The following is a 14121-nucleotide window of genomic DNA, read 5'->3' on the forward strand; positions in this document are numbered from 1 at the left end:
TGCCTACAGCATGGGCATCTTGTAGATTTGGCAAAGCACAATCAATTCTAAATGATGTATACAGGTTTTGAGCAACATATACTGCCATCCAGTCAATGTCTTTTTCAGGGACGACCTTGAATATTTCAGGAAAACAATGCCAAAATGAATTCTGCACATATTTAAATAGTATTTCTCCATAGAGGAAGAGTCCAGCTCACATAGCTGAAACCACGCTACGGTTCTTACAGTAGCCTAACTGACTCACGTTCACGTTGATCTCTATAACCGTTAATTTTTAGTAGCCTATATTCAAACCTATCCATAACCCTTGCTATTTGACTCATCATTTCACATACAAAAATATAAATAATGTCAGACAGCGAATTAGTAATTATTTAAAAATATATATAATCATTTTTAAAAATCTATCTCCTGCCAGCAGGGGGTGCTGCATCACCCTCAGCACCCCCCTTCCCACGCCCTTGTCTTCAGTCCAGATTTGTCAAATTAGGTGCATAATGGAATGAAAAGCATGACTAAGAATACCCCATATGTTGCAACTGAAATCTATCGGGGAGTAATAGGACAACATTTCATTATCAAAACTGTAGCAAATGGTCTCCTCAGTTCCTAAACATTTACAGAATTGTGGTAAATGAAGAGGTGAAGCAGCACAGTGGTAAACATGCTCCCGTCCCAACTTTTTTTGAAACATGTTGCTGGGATCAAATACAAAATTAACATATACTTTCCATGAAATAGTCCAAATTTTCATTTTCAACATTTGATATGTTGTATATGTCCTTTTTGCTGCTAAATATGGGTTTACGAGACTTGTATATTATGACATTCTGTTTTTATTTGCATTTTACACAATGTCCACAACTTTTTCTGTTTTGGGGTTGTATATTGTTTAAAACACATGGTTGCTTATGGCAATTTAGATTTGACTCTTCATTTGGCTCCTAATAGTCCAAATCATTATCATACAGAAAAAAAACTTGTTGCATTATAAGTCTACATCTTTTTGTCAGATTGCTTGATAAAACTAAGTAGCCAAAGTAAAATAAGTATTAGATCTTCTGCCTGAGTATTGCTATGCATAGTTACCTCTTCCAGGCAGTGTTGTCTGCAGTGTTAATGAGTAAGAGTGTGGGGACACTCTTACTCAATGATATGTCATTCATGTCAAATTATGACATACTGCTTTCCCCTACATAAAAGTACATAAGTAGCTTTTAGTTAAAAATATCAGTATTTGTATCTGTATCAACAATATTGGCCCTATATTTACTTGGTATCTGATCGGTATCCGATACCAAATTTTGCAGTATTGCCACCACAGACAGAGCGTGACGTCACTGATAGGCTACTAGAGATTGTTAAGTCACATCGTTGCAAATTTCATACAATGAGAAAGCCAATTCTTTTACAGATATATTTATCTATAAATGACAGGAACGTCTGTCTGTTTGTCCGTCTGTTATTCACATATCTCTCGAACCATTCATCCGATTGATTTCAAATGTGGCAGGTGTCTTGCTACAGGCACGCATAAGTAGAGTGCCAAGTTTGACTTTGTTTGGATCAGCAATGCAAATATATACATGAGTGCTAAATCTCTGTTATTCCGTCTTGTTTCCATTTCATCTCCAACTTCATACGACTTTGTTTCTATCTTTGACTATGAGGATTATAATGGTGGGTTGATGTGTTTCTGATTTACACCACACATTACTGTAACAATATTCAGATTGTAATGTTCATGGTCCAATATTTTTTATGAAATGTATGTGAAATAAGTATATGAAAATAAGTGGACAGCTCCCCTTAAACACTACCAATTGATCGCTCAATCGGTCTATCAATAATTTAGGGAGAGATTACTTAGGCTAGTTTACACACAGGTTTGCTATTTTGTTGGGTGGTCAAACTGTAGGCATACAAACAACATTTTCATTGGATAACACTTTTTAAGGTTACCTGTTGTGAAAAAGTATTATGCTAAAAGTCAGGCTTAGATCTAACCAGACCCCTCTGACCTTTGACCTCTCTGACCTCTTCCAGGCAGTGATGGGTGCAGTGATACTAAGTATCAGTGTGGGAATGGAATGTGCATTCCCCAGGGCTTCGTCTGTGATGGTGATGACGACTGCAGTGACAGGAGTGACGAGAGGAACTGCAGTGGGTGTATACTTTTCCCTTTAACATGATTGTTTCTCTTTCGCTTTCTCTCTCCTGTGCAAATGTAATAAGATATGCCCTACTAGCAGTCTGAACACCCTCAATCCCGCTTCTTTAACATAGTTCGTGAACCAATTGGTTGTGCCCAAATTGCTCTGTGTTCTTCCAGGTTACAAAAATCTTGCAAACTGACCACACCCTCTAGGTCACTTATGGTAGAAACACAACTGAGCACCAGGTCTTGTGAAGCTATAAAGTAGATAAAGAATGAAAGATGCGTATTTTAAACTATTTTTGTAAAGCTATGTCCATGCATTTTGCTCAGTATCCTTATGGAGACTCTAAAAAGGACCATTGGTTATCCAAAATACATTTAGATTAGATTAGATTAGATTCAACTTTATTGTCATTGTGCAGAGTACAAAGACAATGAAATTTAGTTTGTGTCTAACCAGAAGTGCAAAAAAAAACCTTTTGGTTACCCAAAATGCATGTCAGGGGTTCTGATATAGAATGACTACACAAAATATATTTTTGCTATTGCATTCAGGTCTCCGCTGGTTCGATGGATGTTTAAGATATGCTTGCATAGGTTTAGGTTTTTGCTGATGGCAATGATAATGCCAGCATTAACTCGGTTTAAATTAGAAAAATGTCGACATAGGCCGTGACAGACAATTTCTAGGGGGTGGGGTATTTACACGCCACTGTTTCCACCAATGATATGTATCGCTGCATCATCAACAACGTTGTTGGAACTACGGTGTTCGAACGTCGGAGGTAGTGAATTGCGACACAGGTACGATGCTTTCTGGAAACAGGTGTAACAATGTCGCTGTTTGGTCGCAAGTTGCGTCGTACCACGGTGGTTGTGCAACGCCGTTGCTAACTTTTCTAGAAACGACCCCCTGGTCATCCCATCTTACCCTTCCCCCTTTTCCTCTAGCCTACCATCTGGGGGTAGTTTCTAGAAAAGCTAGCAACGATTTTGCTCAACCACCATGGTACGACGCAACTTGCGACCAAACAACAACACTGTTACACCTGTTTCCAGAAAGCATCGTACCTGTGTCGCAATTCGCTACCTCCGACGTTCAAACACCTTTTAAAAACAAATGCTCCCGTTACCCCGCAGAAGTTTCAAAGTAGCCTACACCCAGATACGCACACACCACACACGTACACACACACGTACACACACACACATCCACACACATGCATAGACACACACGCATGCACACACACACACACACGCACACACATAAACACACATAAACACACACACACACACACACGTACACACGCATAGACACACATGCACATACACACACAGACATGCACACACAAACACACACACACACACAGGCATACACACATATACACACACAGGCATGCACATACTATAGGTATCGGCAATTATAATGGCCGGTACATAATTACAAATTCAGTAAAGGAAAACCGAATATTGATCATTTAGACCTACAATAAAACCCATCTCTAAATTAGGCACTGCATTCTGAGTTTTTCATTCTAACTTAAAATAGCTTAGGGCTTATTTTTTTCTAATTAGATCTACATTTAAGTTTTAAAATGAATTATGGTGCAGCCTCTGAAAGTAAATTATTCTTGCGAGTAGCATATTTTAACATGCAGTTTTTGATTGTCATTACACGATCACGTTAATTTTGAGAGCTCTGGTAGGCTATACAGCATAGTGTTACAGAAAATGAGTGGCAGACAGTAGGGATGGGCATATCGATTCAAATATTGATAGTATCGATACCAACATTGGTATTTATATCGGATCGATACCAGCATGATGGGATCGATACTTTATTGTCAGTTTCACGTTCACTATACATTACTCCCGTTTCACTAAGGACTAGTCTACAGTCATACTGTACAAGCACCACACCTTTTGTGCAATGTTTGTAAACAGAGACTTTCTAATGAGGAGACACAGCACTCAAAAAATCCTCCATAGAAATGCATGGGGTTAGTTTGTAACGCCAATATGGCCGTTGTCTACACATATCCCACCCCTTCCTCGGCAAAACGTCGACATGTAAATACATTGAGCCAATCATGTGGTGTGATGTGAATACATTGAGCCAATCATATGGTGTGTTGTGAAGACATCTTGCCAATCATGTGTTGTGAACTCGCCGCTGGAGCAAGATTGGTGTCGTGAAGTCTTGCGCACGCGCATTTCTGCTGAAGAGGATGCCCGATGAGTGCCCAAAAAGCGTTGCTATATGGCCGCCGAGTGGAGGGACTTGCCTAAAAGGACTTTGTTGTAAATCATTAAACGTGGAAATCAGAAAATGATTTAGTGGTCATGAAAATGTATTCAAATTTAGCCTATTGATATTTCATTGATGTCAAATTATGACATACTGCTTTCCCCTACATAAAAGTACATAAGTAGCTTTTAGTCAAAAATATCGGTATTTGTATCTGTATCAACAATATTGGCCCTATATTTACTTGGTATCTGATCGGTATCGGATACCAAACTTTGCAGTATTGCCACCACAGACAGAGCGTGACGTCACTTATAGGTTACCAGAGATTGTTGAGTCACATCGTTGCAAATTTCATACAATGAGAAAGCCAATTCTTTTACAGATATATTTAACTATATCTTTTGCATTACTTATCCAAACAAAGTCAAACTTGGCACTCTACTTATGCGTGCCTGTAGCAAGACACCTGCCACATTTGAAACCATTCAGATGAATGGTTCGAGAGATATGTAAATAACAGACGGGCAAACAGACAGACAGATGTTCCTGTCATTTATAGATAGATATACATAAGTGCTAAATCTCTGTTATTCCGTCTTGTTTCCATTTCAGCTCCAACTTCACACGACTTTGAGCACGTCTTTGGCTATGAGGATTATAATGGTGGGTTGATGTATTAGTGAATGATTGGCCCTTTTTATGGACTAGAGGAAAAATATAAACATTTTTGTTGTTCTTTTTAAAAAAGATTTGTTTGACTTCATCAATCAAAGTAAGTTAAGTATCTGATTTACACCACACATTACTGTAACAATATTCAGATTGTAATGTTCATGGTCCAATATCTTTTATGAAATGTATGTGAAATAAGTATATGAAAATAAGTGGACAGCTCCCCTTAAACACTACCAATTGATCACTCAATCGGTCTATCAATAATTTAGGGAGAGATTACTTAGGCTAGTTTACACACAGGTTTGCTATTTTGTTGGGTGGTCAAACTGTAGGCATACAAACAACATTTTCATTGGATAACACTTTTTAAGGTTACCTGTTGTGAAAAGTATTATGCTAAAAGTCAGGCTTAGATCTAACCAGACCCCTCTGACCTTTGACCTCTCTGACCTCTTCCAGTCAGTGATGGGTGCAGTGATAATGAGTATCAGTGTGGGAATGGAAGGTGCATTCCCCAGCGCTTCGTCTGTGATGGTGATGACGACTGCCGTGACAGGAGTGACGAGAGGAACTGCAGTGGGTGTATACTTTTCCCTTTAACATGATTGTTTCTCTTTCGCTTTCTCTCTCCTGTGCAAATGTAATAAGATATGCCCTACTAGCAGTTTGAACACCCTCAATCCTGCTTCTTTAACGTAGTTCGTGAACCAATTGGTTGTGCCCAAATTGCTCTGTGTTCTTCCAGGTTACAAAAATCTTGCAAACTGACCACATTTTAGCCCTCTAGGTCACTTATGGTAGAAACACAACTGAGCACCAGGTCTTGTGAAGCTATAAAGTAGATAAAGAATAAAAGATGTGTATATTTTACACTATTTTTGTAAAGCTATGTCCATGCATTTTCAGGGTATCTGCACATTTTCCCAGTGCAAATTTAAAGACTTTTAAGACCTTTTCAAGACATCTAAATGGAAAAATTAAGACTATACCACAGCAAAAAGATACATAAGACAACTTAAAATTGTTTTATGCAACAGTTTATTTTTTTCTACTAATTTTAACCCCACCCCATTTTGGATGTCTACAGAAGTTACCAAATATATTTTGGCGAAAGAAAAAGAATTGTGTGTGAATTACCTTCACATCTGTAAATGCCCAATTTTAGGGTCTGGGCTGCTTGCTTTTGAAGCTGGCTGTACATATATGGTTGTGCTTACTGGCTGAGGCTGACTGTTCTTCACCTGTATCTGTAGTAGCCTAGACTACTTGCCAAAGACATGTGCACTGGACTGGATTCCCTTCAATATTTTTTTTTTAAGTTAGACTAAGCTATTTAAATATTTTAATAGGCCTACTTTATATAATTTACTATGTGCATCTATTGTCCCATATGCAGCACAGCAAATTAAAGTTAATCCACTACTTCATATTTGCATACCAGTTGTATCTAAACTAACTAAAGCTGTACTGAAACATTGTAAAACCATTGACTTGTTTTAAATTAATTAAGAGACAGGTCCTCCTCGGATACTGCTGAAAACTGCTGGTTTCATCTCAAGCACGCACGGGTTTTTTTTTATGTAGCCAGTTGCCGACATTAAAAACAAATATGCGGTTATATTTCACAACTTTTGCGAAGTAGGCCTTCTGGGAAAGGCAAGCAAGCTGCTGACAGATATTACAGGTATTATAACTTAGACAGATATTTTCTTCCTAGGCCAGCAACACGCTGGAAAGATGCAAACAGATCAACTTAACATGTACAGTATTTCCTCCTGATTGCGAAAACGTTTGTTTTCTTTTTCTGTCAGTCCGTGGTTCCTTCATAAATTGCGCAGCAAATTATCAGACGAGTGACAGAAGCACTGCGCATAATTTGACCAGCAGTATTCGCGTCCTTCTCTCGTATCTCTCAGGCCTCGGCTACACCATGAAAACGTCAAGCATATTTGTACATATTACCTTTTTCACACCTTTATTAACCACACCCGTGAAAAACATCTTCACTCTGCAACCACACTTCCTCCTGTAGCCTTATATAGTCACTTATACAATTGCGTTTTAAATACACAAAACCGGATGGTTTCACTCGCTCTCTTGCACTCGCTCACTCGCTGGCGGTCCCATATACGCAAATGTAATACCTCCCTTTCGAAAATTCAAGACATCCCCGACAATTTAAGACTTTTTTAGGCCTCAAAAACAGAAAGTTGTATTTAAGACTTTTTAAGGATCCACGGGAACCCTGATTTTGCTCAGTATCCTTATGGAGACTCTAAAAAGGACTATTAGTTACCCAAAAACCAGTAGGCACGGCTGAAGTGCCCTTGAGCAAGGCACCCAACCCCTCACTGCTCCCCGAGCGCCGCTGTTGATGCAGGCAGCTCACTGCGCTGGTGTTACATGGCAACTGGCACCCATGTTAACTGGCTGCGTTGGTGACGTTTCACGAGTGATGACGTTTCTTTGACAGATGTGGCCGCTTGCAGATTTGTCACTTTCTGATGGAAACTGGAGACGAACAAATACAAAGAGGCCTATGCATGACATATTTAAATGTCAAAATTGTCTGTAGTACGCTACATGCACTGGACCATGAATATGCCACCAAAAACATAAATACAAATAGCCTAATAATAACTCATGTATCGAACCTGCTTCCTAAATGAAACCACTTAAGCTACATGATAACCATTCATCCACGTACTTGTGCCACGAACCAGCTGATAAGTCATAGTGAAATTTATTTGACTTAGTCTATACAATTTGAAGAAGTCAGCTGATGATTGTAGCAAGTTAGCCTACAGTTTTTTTCAATCGCTAAAAAGCGCTTACCCATACTTCAGATACTTTTTCTAAACTCTTAACACAGACTCACACCTACAAAACACAATTGGCCAAATGGATAATTTTCTTCTCAAAAACACATTTTGTTAAATATATACTAACTCTTCATTTCAATACAGAACACATCTTTCTCTGCACACACCAACTTTACCAAAACACTGGAAATCTGACTCAAAATGAAATTATTCTGTCAAAGAATAACACTTGTTTTCACTTCACAAGGTACATGCAGTCAAACAAAGTACACCAGGTTTCAAAATACTGGCTATTGTTGACATTACAAAAACTGCATAGACTTGTATGTTCCAGTTTTACAGGTATTTGCATGCAAAACATGCTATCCACCGTTTTTACACTAAATTTCTTGGTTGGGAACTGTATGTCCACATGTAATATTCACATTCAAAAGCATTCCAGTAAAAAGCAAATCATTTTTTTCCCTTTACTGTTTACTGGTACAGTAGAAATACTGTTTACAGTATGATAGAACAGAAAAAGTTTTACAGTATTGCTTACAGTAAACAAAATAGCCATGAAACACATAAAAGCTGAACAAAAAACAACAGCAAAAAGCCCAGATAAAAAGGGGGGGAACTAAAAATAACACAAAATTACTGTATCTAATCTCTGCGATCTTCAGAGTTAGGCCACACGTTTTCATCAACATCGCATCTGATCAGATCTGATTAAACCTGGGATAAAACCATTTGGAAGCAGAGCAGAAGCAGAGGTTTTTATACTGTGTCTAAGGTTTGGAATATTGTGTTTGCTATTGTGGGATGTTGTGTGTTAACATTTGTAAATACTACAAAAACAATCCATAGTTTTATTGGGAGGTATAGCTTGTCTGTTAAGAAAATGTAAGCATTGTGGAAATGTGTTCACTGGCTGCATATTGTGTGAAAACGTATACGTACCGTGAATGGTATGGCCACAAAAGACGCTGTGCTAATTGTGTTTAGAGTTTTGAAAATGTGACAACTGGTTAGACAAACGCTTGTTAGCGACTGAAAAAAACTGTAACATGCATGGCTGATGGTGTTGTCTTGCTACAGCAGTTGCCCAAGCCAATAGGTCTTCAAAGTATCATGGTTAAGTTTTCAAACATTTCACTGACTGCTGGTCAGGCTCTCTGTGGCCACCTAGTATCTGTAGCCTAAATTGAGGAAGCGTTGCTGGTCTAAAAATAAATAAATAATAATTAAAAAAAACGTGTAATGGGGAGGATTGAACCCATGTCGACTGCGTGAAAAAGCAATAGGCTATATAAGCATTAACCTGTTGCGCCACAGGAGAAGCATGAACGTGTGAATTGGGAAATAAAATATCAATAAAATATCAAACCCATGCAACATTAACGTTAATAGCCTATAACCCTTAGAGTTTTGACTCCTCCTGTGCGCAAATTTTTTGTAAAATATGGACACGTTATAGACTTCTCCTGCCCATTGCAGTTTCAATGCCTGTGCTAAATCTCTGTTATTCCGTCTTGTTTCCATTTCATCTCCAACTTCATACGACTTTGTTTCTATCTTTGACTATGAGGATTATAATGGTGGGTTGATGTGTTTCTGATTTACACCACACATTACTGTAACAATATTCAGATTGTAATGTTCATGGTCCAATATTTTTTATGAAATGTATGTGAAATAAGTATATGAAAATAAGTGGACAGCTCCCCTTAAACACTACCAATTGATCGCTCAATCGGTCTATCAATAATTTAGGGAGAGATTACTTAGGCTAGTTTACACACAGGTTTGCTATTTTGTTGGGTGGTCAAACTGTAGGCATACAAACAACATTTTCATTGGATAACACTTTTTAAGGTTACCTGTTGTGAAAAAGTATTATGCTAAAAGTCAGGCTTAGATCTAACCAGACCCCTCTGACCTTTGACCTCTCTGACCTCTTCCAGGCAGTGATGGGTGCAGTGATACTAAGTATCAGTGTGGGAATGGAATGTGCATTCCCCAGGGCTTCGTCTGTGATGGTGATGACGACTGCAGTGACAGGAGTGACGAGAGGAACTGCAGTGGGTGTATACTTTTCCCTTTAACATGATTGTTTCTCTTTCGCTTTCTCTCTCCTGTGCAAATGTAATAAGATATGCCCTACTAGCAGTCTGAACACCCTCAATCCCGCTTCTTTAACATAGTTCGTGAACCAATTGGTTGTGCCCAAATTGCTCTGTGTTCTTCCAGGTTACAAAAATCTTGCAAACTGACCACACCCTCTAGGTCACTTATGGTAGAAACACAACTGAGCACCAGGTCTTGTGAAGCTATAAAGTAGATAAAGAATGAAAGATGCGTATTTTAAACTATTTTTGTAAAGCTATGTCCATGCATTTTGCTCAGTATCCTTATGGAGACTCTAAAAAGGACCATTGGTTATCCAAAATACATTTAGATTAGATTAGATTAGATTCAACTTTATTGTCATTGTGCAGAGTACAAAGACAATGAAATTTAGTTTGTGTCTAACCAGAAGTGCAAAAAAAAACCTTTTGGTTACCCAAAATGCATGTCAGGGGTTCTGATATAGAATGACTACACAAAATATATTTTTGCTATTGCATTCAGGTCTCCGCTGGTTCGATGGATGTTTAAGATATGCTTGCATAGGTTTAGGTTTTTGCTGATGGCAATGATAATGCCAGCATTAACTCGGTTTAAATTAGAAAAATGTCGACATAGGCCGTGACAGACAATTTCTAGGGGGTGGGGTATTTACACGCCACTGTTTCCACCAATGATATGTATCGCTGCATCATCAACAACGTTGTTGGAACTACGGTGTTCGAACGTCGGAGGTAGTGAATTGCGACACAGGTACGATGCTTTCTGGAAACAGGTGTAACAATGTCGCTGTTTGGTCGCAAGTTGCGTCGTACCACGGTGGTTGTGCAACGCCGTTGCTAACTTTTCTAGAAACGACCCCCTGGTCATCCCATCTTACCCTTCCCCCTTTTCCTCTAGCCTACCATCTGGGGGTAGTTTCTAGAAAAGCTAGCAACGATTTTGCTCAACCACCATGGTACGACGCAACTTGCGACCAAACAACAACACTGTTACACCTGTTTCCAGAAAGCATCGTACCTGTGTCGCAATTCGCTACCTCCGACGTTCAAACACCTTTTAAAAACAAATGCTCCCGTTACCCCGCAGAAGTTTCAAAGTAGCCTACACCCAGATACGCACACACCACACACGTACACACACACGTACACACACACACATCCACACACATGCATAGACACACACGCATGCACACACACACACACACGCACACACATAAACACACATAAACACACACACACACACACACGTACACACGCATAGACACACATGCACATACACACACAGACATGCACACACAAACACACACACACACACAGGCATACACACATATACACACACAGGCATGCACATACTATAGGTATCGGCAATTATAATGGCCGGTACATAATTACAAATTCAGTAAAGGAAAACCGAATATTGATCATTTAGACCTACAATAAAACCCATCTCTAAATTAGGCACTGCATTCTGAGTTTTTCATTCTAACTTAAAATAGCTTAGGGCTTATTTTTTTCTAATTAGATCTACATTTAAGTTTTAAAATGAATTATGGTGCAGCCTCTGAAAGTAAATTATTCTTGCGAGTAGCATATTTTAACATGCAGTTTTTGATTGTCATTACACGATCACGTTAATTTTGAGAGCTCTGGTAGGCTATACAGCATAGTGTTACAGAAAATGAGTGGCAGACAGTAGGGATGGGCATATCGATTCAAATATTGATAGTATCGATACCAACATTGGTATTTATATCGGATCGATACCAGCATGATGGGATCGATACTTTATTGTCAGTTTCACGTTCACTATACATTACTCCCGTTTCACTAAGGACTAGTCTACAGTCATACTGTACAAGCACCACACCTTTTGTGCAATGTTTGTAAACAGAGACTTTCTAATGAGGAGACACAGCACTCAAAAAATCCTCCATAGAAATGCATGGGGTTAGTTTGTAACGCCAATATGGCCGTTGTCTACACATATCCCACCCCTTCCTCGGCAAAACGTCGACATGTAAATACATTGAGCCAATCATGTGGTGTGATGTGAATACATTGAGCCAATCATATGGTGTGTTGTGAAGACATCTTGCCAATCATGTGTTGTGAACTCGCCGCTGGAGCAAGATTGGTGTCGTGAAGTCTTGCGCACGCGCATTTCTGCTGAAGAGGATGCCCGATGAGTGCCCAAAAAGCGTTGCTATATGGCCGCCGAGTGGAGGGACTTGCCTAAAAGGACTTTGTTGTAAATCATTAAACGTGGAAATCAGAAAATGATTTAGTGGTCATGAAAATGTATTCAAATTTAGCCTATTGATATTTCATTGATGTCAAATTATGACATACTGCTTTCCCCTACATAAAAGTACATAAGTAGCTTTTAGTCAAAAATATCGGTATTTGTATCTGTATCAACAATATTGGCCCTATATTTACTTGGTATCTGATCGGTATCGGATACCAAACTTTGCAGTATTGCCACCACAGACAGAGCGTGACGTCACTTATAGGTTACCAGAGATTGTTGAGTCACATCGTTGCAAATTTCATACAATGAGAAAGCCAATTCTTTTACAGATATATTTAACTATATCTTTTGCATTACTTATCCAAACAAAGTCAAACTTGGCACTCTACTTATGCGTGCCTGTAGCAAGACACCTGCCACATTTGAAACCATTCAGATGAATGGTTCGAGAGATATGTAAATAACAGACGGGCAAACAGACAGACAGATGTTCCTGTCATTTATAGATAGATATACATAAGTGCTAAATCTCTGTTATTCCGTCTTGTTTCCATTTCAGCTCCAACTTCACACGACTTTGAGCACGTCTTTGGCTATGAGGATTATAATGGTGGGTTGATGTATTAGTGAATGATTGGCCCTTTTTATGGACTAGAGGAAAAATATAAACATTTTTGTTGTTCTTTTTAAAAAAGATTTGTTTGACTTCATCAATCAAAGTAAGTTAAGTATCTGATTTACACCACACATTACTGTAACAATATTCAGATTGTAATGTTCATGGTCCAATATCTTTTATGAAATGTATGTGAAATAAGTATATGAAAATAAGTGGACAGCTCCCCTTAAACACTACCAATTGATCACTCAATCGGTCTATCAATAATTTAGGGAGAGATTACTTAGGCTAGTTTACACACAGGTTTGCTATTTTGTTGGGTGGTCAAACTGTAGGCATACAAACAACATTTTCATTGGATAACACTTTTTAAGGTTACCTGTTGTGAAAAGTATTATGCTAAAAGTCAGGCTTAGATCTAACCAGACCCCTCTGACCTTTGACCTCTCTGACCTCTTCCAGTCAGTGATGGGTGCAGTGATAATGAGTATCAGTGTGGGAATGGAAGGTGCATTCCCCAGCGCTTCGTCTGTGATGGTGATGACGACTGCCGTGACAGGAGTGACGAGAGGAACTGCAGTGGGTGTATACTTTTCCCTTTAACATGATTGTTTCTCTTTCGCTTTCTCTCTCCTGTGCAAATGTAATAAGATATGCCCTACTAGCAGTTTGAACACCCTCAATCCTGCTTCTTTAACGTAGTTCGTGAACCAATTGGTTGTGCCCAAATTGCTCTGTGTTCTTCCAGGTTACAAAAATCTTGCAAACTGACCACATTTTAGCCCTCTAGGTCACTTATGGTAGAAACACAACTGAGCACCAGGTCTTGTGAAGCTATAAAGTAGATAAAGAATAAAAGATGTGTATATTTTACACTATTTTTGTAAAGCTATGTCCATGCATTTTCAGGGTATCTGCACATTTTCCCAGTGCAAATTTAAAGACTTTTAAGACCTTTTCAAGACATCTAAATGGAAAAATTAAGACTATACCACAGCAAAAAGATACATAAGACAACTTAAAATTGTTTTATGCAACAGTTTATTTTTTTCTACTAATTTTAACCCCACCCCATTTTGGATGTCTACAGAAGTTACCAAATATATTTTGGCGAAAGAAAAAGAATTGTGTGTGAATTACCTTCACATCTGTAAATGCCCAATTTTAGGGTCTGGGCTGCTTGCTTTTGAAGCTGGCTGTACATATATGGTTGTGCTTACTGGCTGAGGCT

General features: G+C 38.7%; 1 protein-coding gene across 1 annotated transcript in view; it reads left to right on the forward strand.

The window, feature by feature from the left end:
• The first annotated feature begins 1666 nt into the window (after positions 1-1666).
• Positions 1667-14121, forward strand: part of LOC121714016 (very low-density lipoprotein receptor-like) — a 50480-nt gene continuing 38025 nt past the window's right edge. Inside the window, exons 1-9 of the mRNA XM_042099140.1 lie at positions 1667-1683; positions 2050-2166; positions 5025-5075; positions 5161-5184; positions 5547-5663; positions 9856-9972; positions 12831-12881; positions 12967-12990; positions 13353-13469. Of these exons, the coding sequence (XP_041955074.1) occupies positions 2094-2166; positions 5025-5075; positions 5161-5184; positions 5547-5663; positions 9856-9972; positions 12831-12881; positions 12967-12990; positions 13353-13469 (574 nt within the window). The 5' untranslated portion in view covers positions 1667-1683; positions 2050-2093. The remainder of the gene's footprint in view (positions 1684-2049; positions 2167-5024; positions 5076-5160; positions 5185-5546; positions 5664-9855; positions 9973-12830; positions 12882-12966; positions 12991-13352; positions 13470-14121) is intronic.

The sequence above is a fragment of the Alosa sapidissima genome, chromosome 7, assembly GCF_018492685.1.
Source record: "Alosa sapidissima isolate fAloSap1 chromosome 7, fAloSap1.pri, whole genome shotgun sequence".
NCBI classification, from domain to species: domain Eukaryota; kingdom Metazoa; phylum Chordata; class Actinopteri; order Clupeiformes; family Clupeidae; genus Alosa; species Alosa sapidissima.